The sequence below is a fragment of the Orcinus orca genome, chromosome 20 (genome assembly GCF_937001465.1).
Source record: "Orcinus orca chromosome 20, mOrcOrc1.1, whole genome shotgun sequence".
NCBI classification, from domain to species: domain Eukaryota; kingdom Metazoa; phylum Chordata; class Mammalia; order Artiodactyla; family Delphinidae; genus Orcinus; species Orcinus orca.
Genome location: NC_064578.1, coordinates 7,323,411 through 7,346,951, shown reverse-complemented (window position 1 = coordinate 7,346,951; position 23,541 = coordinate 7,323,411). Strand labels below are relative to the sequence as shown.

General features: G+C 41.7%; 1 protein-coding gene across 3 annotated transcripts; it reads left to right on the top strand.

Moving 5' to 3' along the window:
• Nucleotides 1-2: 2 nt before the first annotated feature.
• ATMIN (ATM interactor) lies at nucleotides 3-22,437 on the top strand. 3 transcript variants are annotated; one of them, XM_033406417.2, is made up of 5 exons: nucleotides 3-451; nucleotides 10,495-10,620; nucleotides 11,202-11,401; nucleotides 12,100-12,303; nucleotides 21,506-22,437. In XM_033406417.2, exons 1-5 carry the CDS (start codon nucleotides 89-91, stop codon nucleotides 21,528-21,530), a joined length of 918 nt encoding a protein of 305 aa, XP_033262308.1. In that variant the 5' UTR covers nucleotides 3-88; the 3' UTR covers nucleotides 21,531-22,437. The 3 variants fall into 3 exon arrangements, with proteins under 3 accessions (XP_033262308.1, XP_033262307.1, XP_004280161.2); XM_033406416.2 differs by lacking the exon at nucleotides 21,506-22,437 and adding an exon at nucleotides 12,835-15,865 and having other exon boundaries at nucleotides 43-451; XM_004280113.4 differs by lacking the exon at nucleotides 21,506-22,437 and having other exon boundaries at nucleotides 43-451; nucleotides 12,100-15,865.
• The last annotated feature ends 1,104 nt before the right edge of the window (nucleotides 22,438-23,541 follow it).

The following is a 23,541-nucleotide window of genomic DNA, read 5'->3' as shown; positions in this document are numbered from 1 at the left end:
TAATGAGCCGAGAGGCCCCGCCCCCTTCCGGAAGTCGCTGCGGCGGGAGGCGGGGCGTCCTAGCTGTCCGGGCTGAGGTGCGGGAGCCATGGCGGCCTCTGAGGCGACTGTGGCGGCGGCGGCGGCGGCGGCGGCGGCGGCGGCGGCGGCGGGGCCCACGGCTCTGGCCTTGGGCGCCGCGGCCGTCCCGGCCGCCGGGAGGGGAGCCGCTGCCGCCCCCGGCCCGTGGGATCCCCCCGGGCGGCTGAGGGGCAGCCGGCCGCGACCCACGGCAGCGAGGCAGCAGCCTGCGGGTGCGGCGCCGCCGGCCCGGGAGCTCATCCAGCCGTCGGTGAGCGAGCTGTCCCGGGCCGTGCGAACCAACATCCTGTGCACGGTGCGCGGCTGCGGCAAGATCCTGCCCAACAGTCCCGCGCTCAACATGCACCTGGTCAAGAGCCACCGCCTGCAGGTGAGCCCGCCGCGGACGGCGCCTCCCGGGGCCTGACGCGACCGACCGCCTGAAGCGGGCGCTCGGGGCCGAGGGCGGCCAGAGTCGCGGACGGGAAGGCGCCGAGGTCCGGCCGGCGTCGGCGGGGGCTTCCGAGGCCCTAAAGGGCCGGACCGGGGAGGGGGGTCCGGGTGGGGAGAGTGGGACCTAGGAGGCAGGAAGGCGCAGCGGTAGGAAAACCCTGTGTCATGCCACTGTGCTGTCGGGCTCGGGCCGGCCGGACCACCGGCCTCGCACTTGGCGTCGCGGGCATATCTCACGTTCGTCTCGTGAGCTCTCACGGCACCTTCGTTCTACTGCAGAGAAACCGATGACGCACCTGCGTAGTGCTGGGCTTTAAACCCGGGCTCGGGTCGAAGCCGGTGCCGTTTGCACCGCACCCACACTGCCTCCTCCTCCGGGCGAGTTGTTAGCAGGGAGCTGCAGCTTTGGCAACATGTTCCACAGTGTTGGTAAACATCACCTTTGCTCAGGGATGAGACCTAAGGGAAATTTCTCCCGTGAATCTTGTTTAAGAGGGGACACGGTATATAATAACAGGACAATAATCTGAACGTCCCTTCCACCTTACGTAAAATGGGGCGACTTTCAGCCTTCAGTGCACATCTGCGGAAAGCTTCTTAAAAATCCAGATGTCCAGCCCCATCCCAGACCTATTAAATCATGATTTCTCAGTCATTACAATGGGAAGTTTACTTGCACCACTTCTTCAAGTCTTTCTAGGCCAACAGGGGCATAATTCCAAAGCACGTTACTGAAAGGAGTTTTGCGAGTATGTAGCTTTCGGTGGTCTGAATTGATTCAGGAGTAAGTTTAAATTACCTTGCCTCTTGCATGTCCCGTCTGCCCTTCAGGTAAATCTTCCTCAGAAACGTTTTTAGAATCAGGCTTCTGATAAGAATTTAACAGCAGAAAGTTTGAGGTGATGGTCTCTAGTAAGGCAGATGTGATGCCCACGAAGGGCAGCCCCCTACTAGCACCAGCTGGATACAGAGGCAACAACGTCCTGAAGTGACGATTAGGGAGGCCCGATCGGGAGAGGTACATGGAGGTAGGCTGAGGAACACCTTGCAGGTGGGGCTGCAGTTTCCCTGCAAGTTCTGCGTTTCTTCTACAACACAAGTGAAGTAACTCTGGGAATGGTCTTCGTTCTCCTGTTTTCTCCTCCATCCCGAATTTTAATTAAACACTTCCTTTTCTTAACCATATTTTATCTTGAGTGGATGAACTGTATATTTGCAGGAATTCTTCAGCCTAATCCCTGGGTTCTCTTCAACTCATGTATAACAGCCATCATCCACCTTTCAGTATCCTCCCCTCACTGGTAGACAACTAAGGCAGACATTACATCTCTGAGCACAGAGGAAGCTGCCAGTCTGACCACGACTCTCTTTGTGTTGGCCTGAACATCACTCTCGCAAGCACTTTTTAATAGTTTACATTGTTCTTTTCTATGGAATTGCTCTCAGGGGCTGTGTATCTCTGCAGACTTTGTGAAGCATCTGTTAAGCGCAAAGATACCATTTACTTGTCAGGACTAGTATACAATGGGTTTGGTAGTATGCAGTAGGTTTATTTCTAATAATGTTTTTAAAATATGTAAAGTTCAGGAATTCTGAAGCTACCAATCCGAAGCATATAATAGGCCTAAGAAGGAGGAATATGTTTGAGGCAACTGTAAATTTTAACAGTCAAACCTTTACTTGGACCTTAGCACGGCAGAGTATCAGCATCCCCCCTTGCTTAGAACCTGTGTGAAGCCATTTTTCCAGTTTTAGTCATTTTTTCAGAGTTCTCTTGGCTGCAGACAGCACAGTACGCTCAAGATTGCTTTCTGAACGGCAAATCTTGAACAACCGAAAAATGGACTCTCCTGAGTTTCCTTCCTGGGTCACTAGAGAGACCTGTTTCAGCAGGAATTAAAGAAACCTCACCCTGAACCATCGTTGTTTCTTCCATGTCAAACAGGCTCACTTTCCTGCCTTGTTCCGTCTTTCTAACCATGCAGCCCCTGAACATCTGCTGTCTTGGTGGAAAGGGGGTTCTTTTTTTTTTTAATGAAGGTAGCCTATGTGACAAAATAGCCATATCTGTATAGTGTTGCCCCAGTGTGGTGAATCTGTCCGCACAATTGGGAGCCAAGTAGTAGGCTCTTGAGTTCAAACATCATGCTTGACCCTTGATGTTCTCAAAGTATTGGGAGGAGGGAGGGGGATGAAGGAGGCCTAATAAGGACAAGAGCTGACTGAGAGCTCCCTGTGGCTTTGAAGGTGGGCTGCGTTTGGACCAGAGGCTCCACTAGCAGTCCAGTGTGCTCCTATGGGCCCTGAAGCGTGAGTGTATCTGCTTGGCAGATCTGCGTCGTATTCAATGGCAATTTTTCCCTTTGTTCTCTTGATTACGGCTACTTACATAATTCTAGTTTCTGTCCTAGTTGTTGTGGTTTTTTTCTCCTAGATTATGATAATATATATTTTTTAAATTTATTTATTTATTTTTGGCTGCTTTGGGTCTTCGTTGCTGCGCACAGGTTTTCTCTAGTTGCGGCGAGCGGGGGCTACTCTTCGTTGCAGTGCGCGGGCTTCTCACTGCGGTGGCTTCTCTTATTGCTGAGCATGGGCTCTAGGCGCGCGGGCTTCAGTAGTTTTGGCTCGTGGGCTCAGTAATCGTGGCTCGTGAGCCCTAGAGCACAGGCTCAGTAGTTGTGGCACACGGCTTAGTTGCTCCACAGCATATGGGATCTTCCTGGACCAGGGCTCGAACCCATGTCCCCTGCATTGGCAGGCGGATTCTTAACCACTGCACCACCAGGGAAGCCCCTATGATAATATTTTATTCCCGTCCCCATTATTTGTTGTAAGTTTCTTATTTATTTCTAGTCTTCAGAAGATACCCTGCCCTCAATCAAATACTCCCTTCTTAATGATTAACAAATCCTTCTGAAGGATGATGAATAAAAGTGGAGATAGAGTTGTAAGGTGTAAGGTACATGATACCTTTTGGTTTTATGTGGGTTCTTAAGATATATGTCTATATTCCATATCCTGTAAGTAAATCTGGAAATATCCTAGTCCAGCCTTGCCTACAAGGGGATCCATGGAGAAATGAAAGCTGGTGATTCAGGGAAAAGAAGAGTAGGAGTAAATCGGCATTTCTTGATTCTTTTATCCCTCACGTTTGAAAATAGTGAAGGGGACAGGGGCCCCCTTAAAGAACCTCTTATCCAGCAACACATATTTTTAAAACATGGCTTAGTGGATTTTGTGTTATGTTCAGTCCAGGGGTTTGCTTTTAATGATTTGCCAGGAATTTTTTTTTTTTTTTTTTTAAGGAAAGACAATGTTCCAAGTTGCTCTATAGATCATAGTATACAAAGACTTCTAATTTTAAATTTACAATAAGACAACAACAAAGCAAACTACTTTTCTTCTTGGATGTTTTTCTGTGAAGGCAGAGAGATGCTAGAGTAGCTATAATGCCTTTTCTTCTTTTTTTTTTTTTTTCCCCAATTTGTGCCAGTTCTTACACTCCTTTCCTTTTATCCTCACTTCATTGGGGTCCTTCCTCTTGCTTTGCTTTTCTTCTCTTTGTTTACTTTTGTCCATCTTGTTTTTCAGTTATTTCCTCTCATAGGTTCTTTTTCAAATTCTTTTACTTAAAATGTTTTATAAACAGGTACCCAAAAGGTACAGAAAGCATGAAGTATTTTTTGTCATTTTTTTCAGTTATGCACACAAAAGGCACAGTTAAAAAATAAGTCTGCTAAGTTTTATTCTAGAATGTATATAGCACTTCAGAACAAAAACATCACTTTCTTACTTCAGTTCATGTCTTATTGTGCCATTACCATTTCTTATTACCCCATTCTAATCTCAGAGCTTATTTTCTAAGGACAAGAATGGGAAGAAGGTCAGGAACTGGGGAAGAGAGGTGGTGATGGGGAGGAATGAGGAGTTGGCCCTCAGAAAGCAGGAAAGCAAACAGCGTCGGGTTGTTTCCACACCTGTAATGACAGCAACAAGGAGATGATGTTGATGTCCAATATGACTGCCTTTAGTGTCTCATCCTGGTGTGTGATACAGTTTTGACTTAGATGGCCACTTAAACATATTCAGTATAATGCCCCAAGTTTTTACTGAACATTTACTCTTTTTAAAACATTCCCAAGTGCAACAAAGTTATAAATATATTCCTCCTTTTGAAAAGGTTTGGGGAATTTCAAGTAATTCCATTAGATATAACAGAGAAATGACGGAAAAGAAGCATAGTTTGAAGCTATATAGTACAGGACTTTGGATGTCCCAGTGGCTAGAGGAATTTGGACTTGGGGAGTGTTGGGGTGCCGTTGAAAATGTTTGAGTGAGGTAATGTCATGATCAGAGGTATATTTTAGAAAGGTGAATGTGGCAAAGTGTGAATGAAAAAGAAATTGAAGGTCTAGAAATTAGTTAAGAGGTTAGTGACAAAGTCCAAACAGAGAGTCAGGAATACTTGAACTAATGGTGGTAGCAGTGAGAAAGGAAACGTGAGGAGGTGGTAGGAGACATTTTTAAAGCATAACTGCCAAAACTTGGAAGCACCCAAGATGTCCTTCAGCAGGTAAATGGATAAATGAACGATGGCACATCCAGACAGGGGAATATTAGTCAGCACTAAAAAGAAATGAGCTATCAAGCCATGAAAAGACATGGAGGACCCTTACATGCATATTACCAAATGAAAGAAGCCAATCTGAAAAGGCTACATACTGTATGATTCCAACTAAATGATATTCTGGAAAAAGCAAAACTACAGAGACAGTAAAAAGATTAGTGGTTACCAGGGCTTAAGGGGAAAGGTGTCATGAATAGGTGGAGCACAGAGGATTTTTAGGAAAGTGAATATACTCTGTATGATATAACGATGGATAGCTGTCGTTATACATTTGGCAAAACCCATAGAATGTGCGGCACGAATAGTGAACACTAATAAAATCTATGGACTTGGGTGATAATGACGTGTCAGTGTAGTTTCATCAATTGTAACAAATGTACCACTCTGGTGAGGAATGTTAATAGTGGAACAGGCTGTATTGGGGTTGGGGGGGCGGGGGCGCTACAGTGTATGGGAACTCTCTGTACTTTGCGCTCAATTTTGCTGTGAATCTAATAAAATTTCTCTTAAAAAATAAAGTTTATTAATATTTTAAAAAGTGAAGTGAACAGGTATATTGAGAACATGATAGGGAGTTTGAAAAGGGATAATAAAAGGATTGCTAAGCAAATTGAAGATGTATTAGAAGTAAGCATGGGGACTTCCCTGGTGGTCCAGTGGGTAAGACTCCATGCTCCCAATGCAGGGGGCCCGGGGTTCGATCCCACATGCATGCCGCGACTGAGACCTGGTACAGCCAAAATAAATAAAAAATTTTTTTAATTGTCCTAGACTTAAAAAAAAAAAGAATTTTAAAGCTTTCTTAATATTCTCTCCGTATTTGATTTTTTCTTGCAGATAACACTAGAAGGAAAATAATATGAGTTTAAAAGTATTTCATTTAAAAAAAGATGAACTGGTAAATGGGATGAGTTTGGTGATTGAGAGACAGTGTTGGTTGTCATTAAAGCTAGCAGAGGCCAGTGTTTCAATAAAAGTGGCATTTCAATCAGACTTTCACAAGGACAGTATTTTTTTTTTTGAGATGAATCCATGGATTTTTCTTTCTTTTTTTAATTGAAGTATGGTTGATTTACAATGTTGTGTTAATTTCTGCTGTACAGCAGAGTGATTCAGTTATATATACTTTATATATATATATATTATTTTCCATTATGGTTTATCACAGGATATTAAATGTAGTTCCCTGTGCTATACAGTAGGACCTTGTTGTCTCTCCATTCTCTATATAATAGTTTGCATCTGCTAACCCCAAACTCCTAATTCGTCCGTCCCCTACCCACCCTCCCCTTGGCAACCACAAGTCTGTTCTCTATGTCTGTGAGTCCATGTCTATTTCATAGATAAATTCATTTGTGTCATATTTTAGATTCTACATATAAGTGATATCATATGGTATTTGTCTTTCTCTTTCTCACTTCACTTAGTATGATAATCTGTAGTTCCATCCATGTTGCTGCAAATGGCCTTATTTTGTTCTTTTTTATGGCTGAATAGTATTCCACTGTGTGTGTGTGTACACACACACACACACACCCCACATCTTTATCCATTCATCTGTCAATGGACATTTAGATTGTTTCCATGTCTTGGCTATTGTGAACAGTGCTGCTGTGAACATAGGAGTGCATGTATCTTTTGGAATTATAGTTTTGTCTGGATATATGCCCATGAGTGGGATTGCTGGATCATATGGCAACTCTATTTTTAGCTTTTTGAGGAACCTCCATACTGTTTTCCACTGTGGCTGCACCAACTTACATTCCCACCAACAGTGTAGGAGGGTTCCCTTTTCTCCACACCCTCTCCAGCATTTGTTATTTGTAGACTTTTTGGTGATGGCCGTTCTGACTGGTGTGAGGTGGTACCTCGTTGTAGTTTTGATTTGTATTTCTGTAATAATTAGCAATGTTGAGCATATTTTCATGTGCCTGTTGGCCATCTGTCTTCTTTGGAGAAATGTCTGTTTAGTTCTTCTGCCCATTTTTCGATTGGGTTGTTTTTGTTGTTGTTGAGTTGAATGAGCTGTTTGTATGTTTTGGAGATTGAGCCCTTGTCGGTCCGCATCATTTGCAAATATTTTCTCCCATTCCATAGGTTGTCTTTTTGTTTTGTTTATGGTTTCCTTTGCTGTGCAAAAGCTTGTAAGGTTGATTAGGTCCCATTTGTTTATTTTTGCTTTTATTTCTGTTGCCACAAGGACAGTATTTAATGTAAAGTACTAGTTTAGATTAGCTTATTGGCCTTAAGTTGGTTGGCAGAAAGCAAAAGAAGCAACAAAAATCTCCACAGCCGATAACTAATAGCTGTAATAATTAATTGAGTGATTATGTGATAAGCACTGTTCTAAGTCTCTTAAATTATTCACTAAATCCTCACAACAACCCTGAGGTAGATCGTACTATCATGCCTGCTTCACAAATAAGGAAACCAAGACAGTTAAGTTTTTCAAGGTCACAGGAAAGGAGCAATGTAGAAAATTCCATATTCCAGAACCCATGCGTTTAACCACTGCACCATGGTTCTTAAGCCAGGCTACACACTGGGATCATCAGGGGAGATTTTTAAACCAAATACCAAACCAAATACCAAACCCACCCCAAACTAATTATATCATTACCTGGGACTGGGACCAGGCACAGGTATTTTTTTTTTTAACGCCTCAAGTGATTTTTCACAGGCCGCTAGATTTCAGAGCTGCTGCCCTACACTGGACTGCCTTTCTAAACGTGCTCTGCCTTTAGTGTGCAGTCTAAAGCATGAAAACAGTACCAAGAGGTGTATAAATTAGTTTCTGCCCTTAAGAAGTTTAGTTAAGGAGGCAGGAATTGTAGAAGAAAACAATAGTTTACAAGTTAAGTTAGCTGCTACCTTGGAATTCAGACAAGGAATAGAGCTGGGTGGTGAGCAGAACAAGGGAGTGCTATTTATTGAGAATGTGAGCGGGCTCCATGGCAATCCAGTACTAGATAATCCTGAGAGTTAACTATTCTCTCTGTTTTTGAAATGAGCAAACTGGCTCAGAGATTAAATAACCTGTCTAAAGTCATGTGCCTAATCAGTGGTGGAAATGGCTCACAGGCCTCTCCATGCCGTGCCCTCTTCCCACCGTTGCATTCTGCCTGAACGGAGACAGTCATCCGAGAGTGGCTGTAGAAGGTGGAAATGGAAGTGGGAAGAGTGTTTAGGCTGAGCAGGGGAGTGTATGAAAAGGGAACAGAAAAAGATATGGTCATAATGGTAGATTGGAGGCATAATGAGGAGATGGGATTTTATTTTATTTATTTATTTATTTATAAATTTTCTTTCTTTCTTTCTTTCTTTTTGGCTGCATTGGGTCTTTTGTTGCTGCGCGCAGGCTTTCTCTAGCTGCAGCGAGCAGGGGCCACCCTACATTGCGGTGCACGGGCTTCTCATTGCGGTGGCTTCTCTCGTTGTGGAGCACAGGCTTTAGGCACGCAGGCTTCAGTAGTTGTGGCATGCAGGCTCAGTAGTTATGGCTCGCGGGCTCCAGAGCACAGACTCAGGAGCTGTGGCACACAGGCTTAGTTGCTCCGTGGTACATGGGATCCTCCCAGACCAGGGCTTGAACCCGCATCCCCTGCATTGGCAGGTGGACTCCTAACCACTGCACCACTAGGGAAGTCCCGGGATTTTATTTTATGTGCCTTTTTTAAAAAAATAGTATTTGTTGATATATACAAATAATTTTTTGGAATGTCAAATTTGTTCTGACATTAGAAGAGGAAGGAAAATTATTTAGGAAACCATTTAAATAATCCAAATGAATATGAATATCTAGACAGTGTAGTGCAATAGGATTATAAAAAGATGGACCAAGGTAGAAGACATGGAGGAATAACTGACTACATTTGATATCACTGAGAGATAAATTACGTTGTTTAAAAATGAAACAAGAATAGCTTCTTTTCTCCTCTACATGAGTGGACACAGACAGACTCAACAAGATCAACATGTTCCTCTTGAGATCCAGTAGGAAAGCAAACGGAGGGAGTCCTAGCCGCACGGTTATTCGTTTCTTCTCTAGATGCACACTGATGGAAGCGGAGGAGGTGGGCGTGTTCCAAAAGTAGTGAATCATTTCCCATCACAGCACCTAAGGACTAAAACGTCTAGGTGCTACAGCGGTAGCTGAGGCCTGAGCACGTGTCCAGTTGTTTCCATCCGTAGTGGGGAGGTTCTTCCCCACCCCAACCCCCCATCCACACACCTTCCTCTGGGGCCAGCTGGGGGTTGCCAGGTAAGAATTATACTGGAGGTCATAGGTTTCTCACTCCTGAGGTATGTGGGCTCATCAAGGGCAACAAGACAGCAGTTTAAGCTAAATTAACTCACCAATTATTTTAAAATTCCCAGCCAAAAAGTCAATCACATACTTAATAAGAAAGGATTACTAGGATGAGTTAATATATATAAAGTGCTTAGAACAATGCCTGCCACGGTAGTAAAAGCTATGTTAGCACTGGCCATTATAATGAGTACTGAATTTCAAACAGAGCATGGTGCCTATATTCACGCTACTGTATAAAAGTTGTGTTAACTAGCTTTAGCTACTTTAGGGGGCATTGTGGTGATCAGAGAAAGTCACAGTTCTCTTTATCAGGAAGACTAGATCATAGTCAGGTTTTTTTCAGAGACTCACACTAATTCAGTGGGGTTGGGATAAAAAAGAAAGGAAGACTTAAGGATGATACCAGGTCTTGAGCCTGAGAAACTATAAATATACCACTTAACGATTAGAGAAGCTGGCTTGAAGGGCAGAGATTTTTAAGTCTAGAAGGAGTGCTAAAGGAATGGATAGAAGATTTTTAAACAATATAGTTGGTTTTTGTTTATTTTGTTTTGAAAAATTTTAACAGATTCATTGAGCTATAGTTTACACATGATATAATTTACCCATTTTAAGTTAATATTAATAATTCAGTTACTTTTTAGTAGATTTACAGTTGTGCAACCATCACTACAATCCCAAATTTTAGAACATTTTCATCACCCTAAAAAGATCGCTTGTGCACATCTTTACTTATTCCTTGTTATCACTCCCAGCTCGTTCTGTTGGGGTTTTTTTGTTGTTGTTTTTTGTTTTTTGCGGTACGCGGGCCTCTCACTGTTGTGGCCTCTCCCGTTGCGGAGCCTGTGCTCCGGACGCGCAGGCTCAGCGTCCATAGCTCACGGGCCCAGCCACTCGGCGGCATGTGGGATCTTCCCGGGCCGGGGCACGAACCCGTGTCCCCTGCATCGACAGGCGGACTCTCAACCACTGCGCCACCAGGGAAGCCCATCTGTTGGTTTTTTGAAGATAATTATTTAAAGTAATTTTTCTTTTGCAGGATGGCATAGTGAATCCAACAATAAGAAAAGATTTGAAAACTGTACCAAAATTCTACTGTTGTCCAATTGAAGGATGCCCTAGAGGCCCTGACAGACCATTTTCTCAATTTTCTCTCGTAAAACAGGTATTTTACTTGTCTTGAAGTATACTTCTCTGAGGATGAAATGCAGATGTCATAAACCTCATGTATTCTAATTACTTACCAATCATAACTAGAGAATTGAGCAGAAAGCTGCTTGTAAGGACAGCCACCCAAGTCTCCCACTTGGGGAAAAAATGAGTAGGGTGTAAGTGAAGGAGACATGGCTTGTTCTGGAGGGGAAGTTGTCCAGAAGTGGATTTGGAAAGAAAAGAAGACCAAGTCAGCAAAGTATGATAAATTGTACTTCCAGATCTCTTGTGTGAATCTGCATGCCTTCAAGGTCAGAGGAGCAAAAGCACAAAGGAAATGTTCTCCCAAGGGATTAAGAAACTGCAGGGAAAAGAATAATTTCAGAAGCAGCTATCTTAAAGAGTAGGGAGGGACCCAGCCAGTGGGGAAAGAGATGATTCTGGACTGGAAGAGTTGCCTGCTTTTACATTCTTTTGATTTGCACTGCTATATTGTATCATGTAAAATCATTGTTAATTTGGGTATGTTGATGGTTTTTGAAATGTTTTGAGCAGTTGCAGTTTTTCATTTTAGTCCTTTTGTGTTCTTCCTAGCACTTTATGAAAATGCATGCTGAAAAGAAGCATAAATGTAGTAAGTGCAGCAATTCGTATGGCACTGAGTGGGACTTGAAAAGACATGCAGAGGATTGTGGTAAGACCTTCCAGTGCACATGTGGCTGTCCCTATGCCAGCAGGACTGCATTACAGTCCCACATCTACCGAACTGGCCATGAGATCCCTGCAGAACACAGGTAAAGGGGAAAAAATGGTGGCCCAAAAGCCAATAGCTGTGGGAAGATTTTCAAATGAAACTTCCTGTAGAGCCATTAGTGTGGGGAGAAAGGAGGAATGGCGGAGAAAAGATGTGACATGAAAAAGGGAACTTTTGGAAATGGCAGCAGTACTAGCAAATGATCCACATCTACTTGACCCAACTGTTCTTCCTTATTCTTTCACCAGCTCCTTTTGAGAATCGCTTAATTATTCCCAACTGAAAATCTATTGGGTTTTCAATTCTTCAAAAACTTCCAGTGTTTTCTGTTAGAGGGATACTAGATTATTGAAGAGTTTTTTTATCATGAAACTGTGCTTCATTTGAAAGGTCATATTTATAATTGAATTAAGAGCTTCCTACTTTAGAAATGATAATAGTTGCATTATATAATCTGTTAGCTTCCTGATGCTTACGGATCTAAGTTGAGTTCTGGTACTTAGCACTTTACTCAAAAAAAGGTGTGCTTCCCTGTTTGCATGTTTCTGAACTTCTACCTACCATATATTGATAATAGGCTGAGTTACAAAAGAAGGGATTTCTCTTCGCTGGGTTGAATCTGACCTCTGCTGTAGATGTGGGAAATAGAATTTGTAAGTGAAGATACAGTGCCAGGGTTGATGAAGAAAACTGCAGTTTAAAATTGTTTTTCTCTTTTTACTCTGTCATTGTTTTCAGGGATCCACCTAGTAAGAAAAGGAAAATGGAAAACTGCCTGCACAACCAGAAGTTGTCCAGTAAGACTGTTGAATCACTGAACAACCAAGCAACCCCAAGACCAGATGCTCAAGAACTAGAAACTTCAGAAATAAAGCTAGTGGCTTCGTTTGAAGATTCTTGCAGCTCTAATGCCAGAAAGCAGACTCTTCCAACACCTCCAAGGTATCCTCAGAAGTTGCTTTTACCAAAGCCCAAAGTGGCTTTGGTTAAACTCCCCGTTATGCAGCTTTCTCCTGTGCCTGTATTTGTGCCTACAGCCGACTCCTCAGCCCAGCCTGTGGTGTTGGGTGTCGATCATCAGGGCTCTACCCACGGTGCTGTGCACTTACTGCCCTTGTCCGTCGGAACCCTGATCCTCGGCCTAGATTCGGAGTCTTGCTCTCTCAAGGAGAGCCTCCCTCTTTCAAAAATTGTAAATCCTGTTGCTGTTGAGCCAGTTAGCACAGGTGTTCAAGTGAACTTGGGTAAAAGTCCATCTAACCCTTTACAAGAACTAGGGAACACATGTCAGAAGAACAGCATTTCTTCAATCAATGTACAGACAGAACTGTCTTATACCATACCACACTTTATACCGTCTGCAGAGTGGGCTAGCCCTGATTCCTCTGTGTCATCTTGTTCTCAAACTGATTTGACATTTGGTTCTCAAGTTTCCCTTCCCATTAGTGTTCATACTCAAACTTTTTTGCCCAGTTCTAAGGTAACCTCATCTATAGCGGCTCAGACTGATGTGTTTATAGATGCCAGTTTCCAGTCAGGTGGGATCTCCAGAGAAACTCAGACCAGTGGAATGCAAAGTCCAACCGATGATCGAGTACAGATGGACCAAGCTGTAATGTGTGGAGACATTTTTGAGAGTGTCCATTCGTCATATGGTGTTTCTACAGACAGTATTATAAGCAGCAGCTTAGTAGCAGAGACTGTGACTCATGGTTTGTTACCTCAGAACCACCCTAAAACTTTAAATCAAGATATTGAGAAATCTGCACCAATTATAAACTTCAGTGCACAGAATAATAGTATACTTTCTTCACAGAATATGACAGATAATCAGACCCAAACCATAGATTTATTAAGTGATATAGAAAACATCTTGTCAAGTAATCTGCCTGGTCAGACACTGGACAATCGTAGTCTTTTGTCTGACACAAATACTGGACCTGACACCCAGCTTCCATCTGGCCCAACCCAGAATCCTGCAATTGATTTTGATATTGAAGAGTTCTTTTCGGCCTCAAATATCCAGACTCAAACTGAAGAGAGTGAGCTTAGCACCATGACCACGGAGCCAGTCTTGGAATCCCTGGACATAGAGACCCAAACTGACTTCTTACTTGCAGATGCCTGTGCCCAGTCCTACAGTTGTAGGGGAAATTCTAACTTCTTAGCCCTTGAAATGTTTGACACGCAGACACAGACGGACTTGAACTTCTTTTTAGACAGTAGCCCTCATCTGCCTCTGGGAAGTATTCTGAAACACTCCAGCTTTTCCATGAGTACTGATTCATCTGACACAGAGACCCAAACTGAAGGAATCTCCACTGCTAAAAACCTACCTGCTCTAGAAAGCAAAGTTCAGTTGAACAGTGCAGAAACACAGACCATGAATTCTGGCTTTGAAACTTTGGGGAGCTTATTCTTCACCAGCAATGAAACTCAAACAGCAATGGATGACTTTCTTCTGGCCGATTTGGCCTGGAACACGATGGAATCTCAATTCAGCTCTGTTGAAACCCAGACATGTGCAGAACTACACCCAGTCTCCAACTTCTGAAAGTGGAATCCACATGGGGGATGGCATTTACAGTTGGTTCCCTTCTGGATTTAGAAGATGGAGAACGGGGACAACAGTGTTAACTCTATTGAATGTACTTGATGATACAGTTACTTTGATTATCTGAGGTTCTTTGCCCTTTGTACTGTAAACATGAAATTTGTGTAAAAATGTGTGAGTGTATTATAAAGTATAAGATGTTGATCTAACAAGAATTGTTTTTGTGTTGCCTACATTTGCCCTTTCAGTGTAGTCTTCCCTTCTTAAAAAAAAAAATGTATTTCACATCTTTAAAACCCATCTAGCCATTCACCTGAAGCCAAGCTCAGCAGGACTAGGGTACAAACTTTTCAAACCTTCAAAACACTTTAGTCAAAGTATGACTTACTTAAATTGCACCTAAAATACTTTTGCCAGTGCTTGTTAGAAATTCCTGTGTCCCAATAATGTCTAAAGAAGTCTGATGCTGTACCATCAGATTTAAACACCAACAGCTTCATCTGCTTTGACATCTTACTCTCCCCTGATTTGAAGACACAAAGGAAACTACACTTGTCTTTAGCTTTTGAGACAATTTTCATATAGTCAATGCCATCCCTCCTCTACATGAACTCTTACTGATACCAACGTTAAGTGTATAGTACTTTCCTCACAAGACGTGTTGCTGTAAAATTATTGCTTAAAGAACTAGCGGCAAGCACTTAGTGTAAATAGTGATCCTTTCAGTCTAAGTGACAGTAAGTCACCCCAACTATGGAAATGCTGGGCTGTGAAATCATGCCTGTTAGCCCAGACTGGAGTGTGTCCTACCAGCATCTCTCCTACTCTCTACAGAAGGCCAGGACGGTGCTCCAGAGCTGCTCGTCAAAGCTCACCCACCAGCTGAGCCTGAGTTTTTCTCTCTAAATGTTTAAAGAAAAATAACATAAGGAGAAAAGGACATTCCCCCCTAAATTTCAATAGTTTGCATAAGCTTGATAGGGCAAGAGTGCAATCAGCAGCTATTCTAAAGTGAATCTTGTTTTCATCCACCTCTCATTTTTTCCTTAAATGAGGAAACACATTGGTCTAGCAAGGATAGTATTTGTGCCTTGAGGATAGTAATTATAGAATAGATCCATCTAAAGTATGGTGTTCTGCATTTTGTTGCTTTGTTTGTTTAGAGAGGGTAATACCAAACAGTCTTCAAAGAAAATGAGGTGAAGACCAAGTGCTTCAATAATCAAGAACATCTGTGTTTTGAGATGGGTGTGTGGTTAAGTATGCTTTTGGAGTTTTCTGTGTTTAGGAGATTCTGAGTTCTTGATTGTTGGCCAACTTTCAGGCAAGTAAAAATCAGTGCAGTCTGTAAATTTTTCTGAGTTTACCCAGAAAAATGCTCTGTTCTTTCTGTGGCACATGCTTATGCTGCTGAAGGCTAAATCCTCAAAATAAAACCTAAGGAGGGGACTAAGAATTCATTAAAGTAACTCAGTGGTGTTGCTACTAATTCCTATCCTGTAGAAGAATTATTGGTAGTGGATAAATAACATATCCTGAGTAGATGAACTCAGTCTGATAGATAAAAGTTTGCTTTGGTCACAGTTGCCTATGAATATGGGTTTCAAAACAAACATAAAGCCTTAACTTAGAATTTCATTATGTTTTAGAATCATCACTGCCTTAATGTTCAAACATCTATTTAAGTTCTCCTAATAAGGAGAAATGCATGTTTGTTTATGGCTTTTTGTAAATATATATGCAGCGATCTATGGCTTTAAAAAAATTCTGTGTTTCTGTGACAGTGTTTGTTAATCCAGCCAATAGAGTTATTTGCAGAAAAATGGAGCATGTAATAGTTCTTCATGTACAAGTAAGAACTGTTTCCCCAAAAAACCTTAGTTACCTGAATTGTTCTAAGATTATTTGTAAAATCTGAAACTCAGTGATTAAAGAGAAGTGAGAATTCTACCTTTTGTGTGAATTCTTCAGCATACTCATAATGTGACTTCGTTGCCTTAACTTTTCACAAACTCATCATCGTCTGAAAGTCACACGATGAAATGACTGTGCCTAGTTATTTCCATTACTGTCTTACCTTTGTTCATGAAAATATGCTAACAATTTTCCTAGTAGAAAATGAAAAGACATTCCATTACCAAAACTTCTGGTTTTTTTGGGCCACGCCATGCAGCTTGTGGGATCTTACTTCCCTGACCAGGGATTGAACCTGGGCCCTCAGCAGTGAGAGCAGAGAGTCCTAACCACTGGACTGCCAGGGAATTCCCAAAGCTGCTGTTTTGATGTAAAGTTTTTATTTTGATAAAAACTGCCCTATGATTTAAGTTTTGGGAAAATTTTTTCAAAGGAAATTTGAAAAAATAATTTCAAAGGAAATTACTCTGATTCATTTTTCATCCAAATGTCACCATTTCATAATGGGGTGTCTTTTATCTTTGTAAGTAATATGGTTCTGGCTTAAGAGCAAAATTAAGAGGGTAGGACTATGACTAGTTCTTTGCTCATACTCAGTCACTAATTGCAGGAAAGCCCAATCAGTGTGTTTGATTCCCTTTAGATAAAGGGAAATAAAAGTAGAAAATTTTTATAGACTTACCTGAAAGATGCAGAGTAAGGTTTGCAGCTACTTTTTTTTTTTTTTTTTTTTGGCTGCGTTGGGTCTTCGTTGTTGCTAGTAGGCTTTCTCTAGTTGCGGAGAGCGGGGGCTTCTCATTGCGGTGGCTTCTCTTGTTGCGGAGCACGGGCTCTGGGCACGTGGGCTTCAGTAGTTGTGGTTTGCGGGCTCTAGAGCGCAGGCTCAATAGTTGTGGCGCACGGGCTTAGCTGCTCCATGGCACGTGGGATCTTCCCAGATCAGGGCTCGAACCCGTGTCCCTTGCATTGGCAGGCGGATTCTTAACCACTGCGCCACCAGGGAAGTCCCAGTTTGCAGCTACTTTTGATTGGAAGAAAATGTATCAGTGTCAGGGTAGTTGTGAAGTTGAGTTGTTTAATGACAGGATGATATTTTCATGTAATCCTTTATAGTCTCAATTTTAGAATGCTTATCTTATTCCCAGTCCAAACTTATTATCTAATTAATATTGACTCTGAAGAGTACTTTCTATCGTGTATACTTAAAGAAATGCTTCTCAGACTTGTTTTCGGAAGGCTCTTTAATAAAGAGTAGGAGGAACGTGTAACTTTGGGGCATTTAGGAATGAAGCCTTTGAAGTCTCAAGTATTATGCAGTTTTATTTTCCTTATATCTCAATATATGTGTGTGTTCTCACCTGAAGTGTGTTAAAGTGCCACAGATTAGATTCAACACTAGGAGAGGACACGTCAGTCTGTTGGCTTAAATGGCATGAATTTAATCTAGTTTTTTCAGCAAGATGTCGGCTAGTCTAATGTTCTTATAGTCAAGAAGATAGTCGACTAAATACCATTGTTTTGCAATGCTTAAATCCAAAGCGTTCTCTCAATTGTGTGAAATGTATTTATTAACAGACACACTGATACACTAGTTTACATATCGAGAGAAGCAGGCTAAAGAGCAAATGGAAAGGCCTCTCAGGTTGTTGGTGTCCTCAAATTAACACATTTGGGCACTGTAATTTAAAAGTATGCATGTTTGAAAGGAGCAAGAGTCAAAGTACGTGAATGAATAAGAGCATTGTCTATAATACTGAAACTGAAAGAGGGCTAGTATTCATTCAGTTCTTTCAACTTCAGAAAAAATCTAAATTTATATATTGCCTTACTAATAACTAACAAAATAAAACACATTTGTAACTTTGTTCTAAATCCACAAAATCAAGAATAGTGAAGGTTGTCATGGGAGAAACTCGTGGTCAAGGCCCTTCCATTAACTTTTGGTTCTTTACCATCAAGCAAGTTAATATTACAGGTCATAAAGGCTACAAAAAAGAAACAACAAAATTAAATAATATTCTTTTTTAGTTTATCAGTGAAATAGTCAAATATTTCAGAAAATAAAAAATTGTTTAAAAAAATATATCTCCACATGGTGACTTTGTTATTCTCAAAAATATATGTTACCTATGTGAACAAAGACTTTTTTTTTTTTTTTTTTTGGCCTAAAGGAGTGAGCTGATTAGCATATTATGTGTCAATAAGACCTTGTTCCAAGTTTGGCATCTTCTTATTGCTTTTGCTTGCAGCTTTTTACTCTTTGCTTTCTGGTGATCTAGTGCTTTTTCCATGTCCTAGGTGAAATATTTGGTTTTATGATTGCATCTCAAACATTGTTGCTGCTTAGGACTGAATTTGAAACTGATCCCTTTCCTACTTTATCTTCCTTTTCCTGTGCTGTAACGAGAAATTTAGTGACTTCAGAAATCGTAGCTCGTGCTGCAGTAAAAATTTGGCAGGAGTCAATGCATCTGAATTAACTTAATCACAAAAGGATATCTAACCTTAAAATGCTCTTCAAAGACTTTTCCCTATTTAAAAAGTGAGCCTTCAAAAACTAAGATTTTTATAGTATGCTTTTTGAGAAACCATCCAAACTTTGGCAAACTATGCTTTAGGAACTGTTTATATTATCTTAGTTCAGTTCGTGGTAATAGTTTTTGTTTAGCTATATTTGAGAGTCTAGTACTTGTTAATGAATTGTAAGCTGGTATCAGTTTTTTTTTCTTTTTCTTTTGGTAAGATGTGGTGTATTTTAAAACCATTTAAATCCCATTTCTCTAATGAGATGTGTGTCTAAGGAGTAAGCCTTCAGATTTCAAGTTCTCTCATTAGCTGCCATAATGGTATGTCCCTGACAGCCCATTTTCCTGGAATTACATTAGAAAAGTCAGTCATGAGGATTTGGGTGAATAGCCATGAAACTAAACCTTCACAGAGTCATGAACAGTATCAGGACCAGTGGTTTTTATCTCAAATTAGTTAGATTTCTACTTTTCTTCACATACAGAGCTTAAAGCGAATGAAATTGCTGAGAGTCCTTTCACATTTACAGACTTAGTGAATAGTCCTAACCCTCCTGTGGTGTTGGAAATAAGACTAGTTTTATGCTATGTTTTCAAGTTAGCAGTCTTCAAGTTTTAGTAAGCGAGAAATTGTTTCATTTTAAAAGATACAAAGGGAAGAAAGGCTTGTAGTTTGAGCTAAATGGGAGAAGAAAGCCATTTTCATGTGTGTGTGTGTATATATATATGTGTATATATATACACACACACACACACACACACATGAAGTATAGATTTTCCAGCGTTACTGAGGAGGGTCATACGTAGTGTTGGCTGCCTCTCAGTATTCACAGTGATTTAGCACAAGCAGTGAAGTTGAGGAGAGTACTGGTTAGAAAAGTAGAGAATTCTGAATGATGCCATTAAATGTAAATAAAGCAACTTAACATCTTAGAATTTTCTTGAAAACCTTGCCAAAACAATAATGTACATTCTCCTAAAAGAAGGATAAGAGAATGCCAACAGCTCTTCCTGGCGCTGGCTAAATGAGCCCTACTGTTACTCTGAGAGAGACTGTCTCAGAGAAAAGCAGGCCTGGAGTCGCTTCCTTCAGGAGGGAAACCGGGCAGTTGCCCCCAGAAGGCCCTGAAGGACTAGGACAAAACTGAGAGCACCTGTGCTTTCCAGGATGAAGCAGGCAGGACATCTCCCACATTTCCTTTGCCTCTGTGCCAGGGCTTCTTGCTCTGTAAGTAAAGTTGTCAGGGAAGCAGCAAACAGAGGCATTCTAGATAACTAATTCTAGTATTCTAGATAACTAATTCTAGGATTCTAGATAACTAATTCCCTAAAGCACTGGTCCTCACCTGGGCCGGTTTTGCCCTTGTGGCACTTGGCAGTGTCTGAAGGCATTCTTGATTGTCACAACTGGGAGGGGACTATTGGCATCTAGTGGGTAGAGGGACAGAGATGCTGCTCAATATCCCTCTGTGCACAAAACAGCCCCACCACAAAGAATTATCCAGCTCCTGAATGCCAACAGTGAAGGTTGAAAAGTCCTGCCCGAGGCATAGGGCCAGTTGGTGGAGTGGAATTGTAAGCACTGCTATGGATGCAATATCAGCTGAGCATTGGAACATTAAAGAAGTATGTGTGTTCACAAAAATAAACTCATAATGGATTAGAGACCTAAATGTAAGACCAGACACTATAAAACTCTTAGAGGAAAACATAGGAAGAACACTCTTTGACATAGATCACAGCAAGATCTTTTTTGATCCACCTCTTAGAGTAATGGAAATAAAAACAAAAATAAACAAATGGGACCTAATGAAACTTAAAAGCTTTTGCAAAGCAAAGGAAACCATAAACAAGATGAAAAGACAACCCTCAGAATGGGAGAAAATATTTGCAAATGAATCGAAGGACAAAGGATTAATGTCCAAAATATATAAACAGCTTGCAGCTCAATATTAAAAAAACAAACAACCCAATCCAAAAATGGGCAGAAGACCTAAATAGACATTTCTCCAAAGAGGACCTACAGATGGCCAAGAAGCACATGAAAAGCTGCTCAGCATCACTAATTTTAGAGAAATGCAAATCAAAACTACAATGAGGTATCACCTCACATCAGTTAGAATGGGCATCATCAGAAAATCTACAAACAACAAATGCTGGAGACGGTGTGGAGAAAAGGGAACCCTCTTGCACTGTTGGTGGGAATGTAAATTGATACAGCCACTATGGAGAACAGTATGGAGGTTCCTCAAAAAACTAAAAATAGAATTACCATATGACCCAGCAATACCACTACTGGGCACATATACCCAGAGAAAACCATAATTCAAAAAGACACCATGCACCTCAATGTTCATTGCAGCACTATTTACAATAGGCAGGTCGTGGAAGCAACCTAAATGCCCATCGACAGATGAATGGATAAAGAAAATGTGGTACATATATACAATGGAATATTACTCAGCCATAAAAAGGAATGAAATTGGGTCATTTGTAGAGACGTGGATGGATCTAGAGACTGTCATACAGAGTGAAGTAAGTCAGAAAGAGAAAAACAAATATTGTATATTAACGCATATATGTGGAACCTAGAAAAATGGTACAGATGAACCGGTTTGCAGGGCAGAAATAGAGACACAGATGTAGAGAACAAACGTATGGACACCAAGGGGGGAAAGCGGCAGAGGGTGGTGGTGGGATGAATTAGGAGATTGGGATTGACATATATACACTAATAAAATATATATATAATAGATAACTAATAAGTATAAAATAGATAACTAATAACCTGCTATATAAAAAATAAATAAAATTCAAAAAAAAGTATGTGTGTTCAGAACATACAATACCCAGAATGACGCTGATGTAAACACTTTAAGTGATTATGACATGTCAGCGTAGATTCATCATTTGTAACAAATGTCCACACTCTGGGGATGCTGATTCTGGGGGAGGCTGTGCATCTGTTGGGGGGGAGAGGGGGCATATGGGTAATCTCTGTACCTTCCTCTCAATTTTGCTATGAACTTTAAACTGCTCTAAAAAATTGTCTTAAAAAAAAAAAGTACATGCGTTGTTTATACAGAATGTGTTAGTAAAGTTGAATTCTCATAGTCTTATGTAAAATAATTTTTTTTCTTAATCTCTTTAGGATTTTTACTATAAACAACTTTTGAAATGTACAAATTGAAATTCATTTAGATTTTTTTTAAAATTTCACACTACAAAAGCCAGCATCCAGAGGAAGTCTGATCGCAAATCTGCAACAAAAAGAACTATTCACATTTTGAGTGTCTGGTAATATTTACAGTCAAGTTAACTGCACTAAAATGACAGAATTAGGAGGGACCCTAGGTATTAATCCCCTCATTTTATAGGGCAGAGTCAACAATGTCCAGGGGGAAAGCTGGGCTATTAAAAAAAAAAAAAATCCTAGTTCTCAGCTCTTAGGAAAAAGGATGATGGAGCTAGTTTTACTTGTTGCACTGGAGTTATCCTAAGACTGTTCAGGAAGATATACAATAGTTTTGATCTGGGAGATTAAACTGGAAAAGTAAATTTTTTGCTACAACACTTCAAGGTGACACAAAATCAGTATGAGAGGCATGGTATAAATCTGCAGAGCAATGGTGTTCAGACTGGTGCAGTGGAAATTCAAGCAAAACAGGATGAGGAAAAGGGCCAGGGAATGAAGATGGCCCATGGATTAACAGGAGTCCCAAGCAAGGACCCTGAGTCCACAAGTTAGGAAGCTGAGTTCTGAGGACTTTTTTTTTTTTTTTTTTTGCGGTACGTGGGCCTCTCACTGCTGTGGCCTCTCCCGTTGCAGAGCACAGGCTCCGGACACGCAGGCTCAGTGGCCATGGCTCATGGGCCCAGCCGCTCTGCGGCATGTGGGATCTCCCCGGACCGGGGCACGAACCCGCATCCCCTGCATCAGCAGGCGGACTCTCAACCACTGCTCCACCAGGGAAGCCCTCTGAGGACTTTTAAAGAGTGAAGACCCATCGAACTCCAAATGACAACTGGCCATGCCCGCAGGATTTCTAGGTGATTTTGAACAGCTATTCATTAAAGGGAAATGATCCAGCTATTTGTATTTGATCTGATCACCACATTCAGGAAGACCACAGATCAAACCTCTATTTGATTTGTTTTACATACATTACCTCCTCGTCTTTACCACATCCTATGTCAAATTGTTCCCATCTTACAGGAAGGAATGACATTCTGAAGCCTTCCTTCCTGCCTTATGTGATACTTTCCACCCATTGCTCCAGCTGTTCCCTCACCTTGGAGATAAGTTGGCACCTTCAGATGCCCAAGGTGCACACCAGCCCTGACTAAACACAAGCTCTCTGTTGATTGGATTCTCCTTGGGTCACAGGAGAAAATGATCCCTGACGCTCATGAATTTGCTCAGGATAAAAAGAGAGAATACCCAGAAGAGGCTTTGAACTCTTAGAACAGTGCCTTGCCAATTCAAGTGGAATTATTGTATCATGTGACCGGCTAGTGGAGCTCGGGTCAGAGTTTAGCCTGGGCATCAAGCGCACAGCACTGAATCTCTCCTGGCTCCAGTGCCCCAGTTAGCCTGGCAGACAGTTGGAGAGTGTTGCCCGTGGTACCAGGGACCACCCTCATCTGCCCTCAGTCACAGCCACAGGAGCCCGTTTCTTCCCCATCTGACTTTTCCGTAGCCCCTAAACTGCAGCACTAAGGCTGCACTGGACCCAAGCCCAGACACCCAAAAAGTCCCAGATGCGGGACTCCAACTGTGCAGCTCGGCCTGCTTGGCCAGCTGGGGGAGCCCGCAGGGAGACGGGCTGGGGCTCCGGTGCTTCGGGAGAGGTTGAAAGCAAATTTGATTCTGGGTTCAAGTCATTTTATAGCATGGTCCTGGAAGTACAGGTAAATTTCACAATAGGGGGCAAAGTCCAGAATAAAAAGAACATAGCTAAAAATTAGGGAAAGTCTCCCTGAGTAGCCAAAGCCCTACATACTTGTCCAAATGTCTCCGGGTCTTATTCTTAGTCTTCCCCTTGGCCTTGTCCCTCGTCTCTCTGTCAGATCTATACTCTTTCCGAGGTTTCCAGCCCCTATGGCCCTGCACTTGCCCAGGAGCATCCCCACACCTCAGCCTGGCCTCACCCAGTAGTTGACCTCAGGCCCTGCAGGAGCCCTCTG

Coding starts and splice junctions, on each gene's coding strand:
- ATMIN (XM_004280113.4), top strand. CDS start 89: ATGGCGGCCTCTGAGGCGACTGTGGCGGCGGCGGCGGCGGCGGCGGCG. Junction 10,621..11,201: donor AATTTTCTCTCGTAAAACAG/GTATTTTACTTG, acceptor TGTTCTTCCTAG/CACTTTATGAAAATGCATGC. Junction 11,402..12,099: donor GAGATCCCTGCAGAACACAG/GTAAAGGGGAAA, acceptor CATTGTTTTCAG/GGATCCACCTAGTAAGAAAA.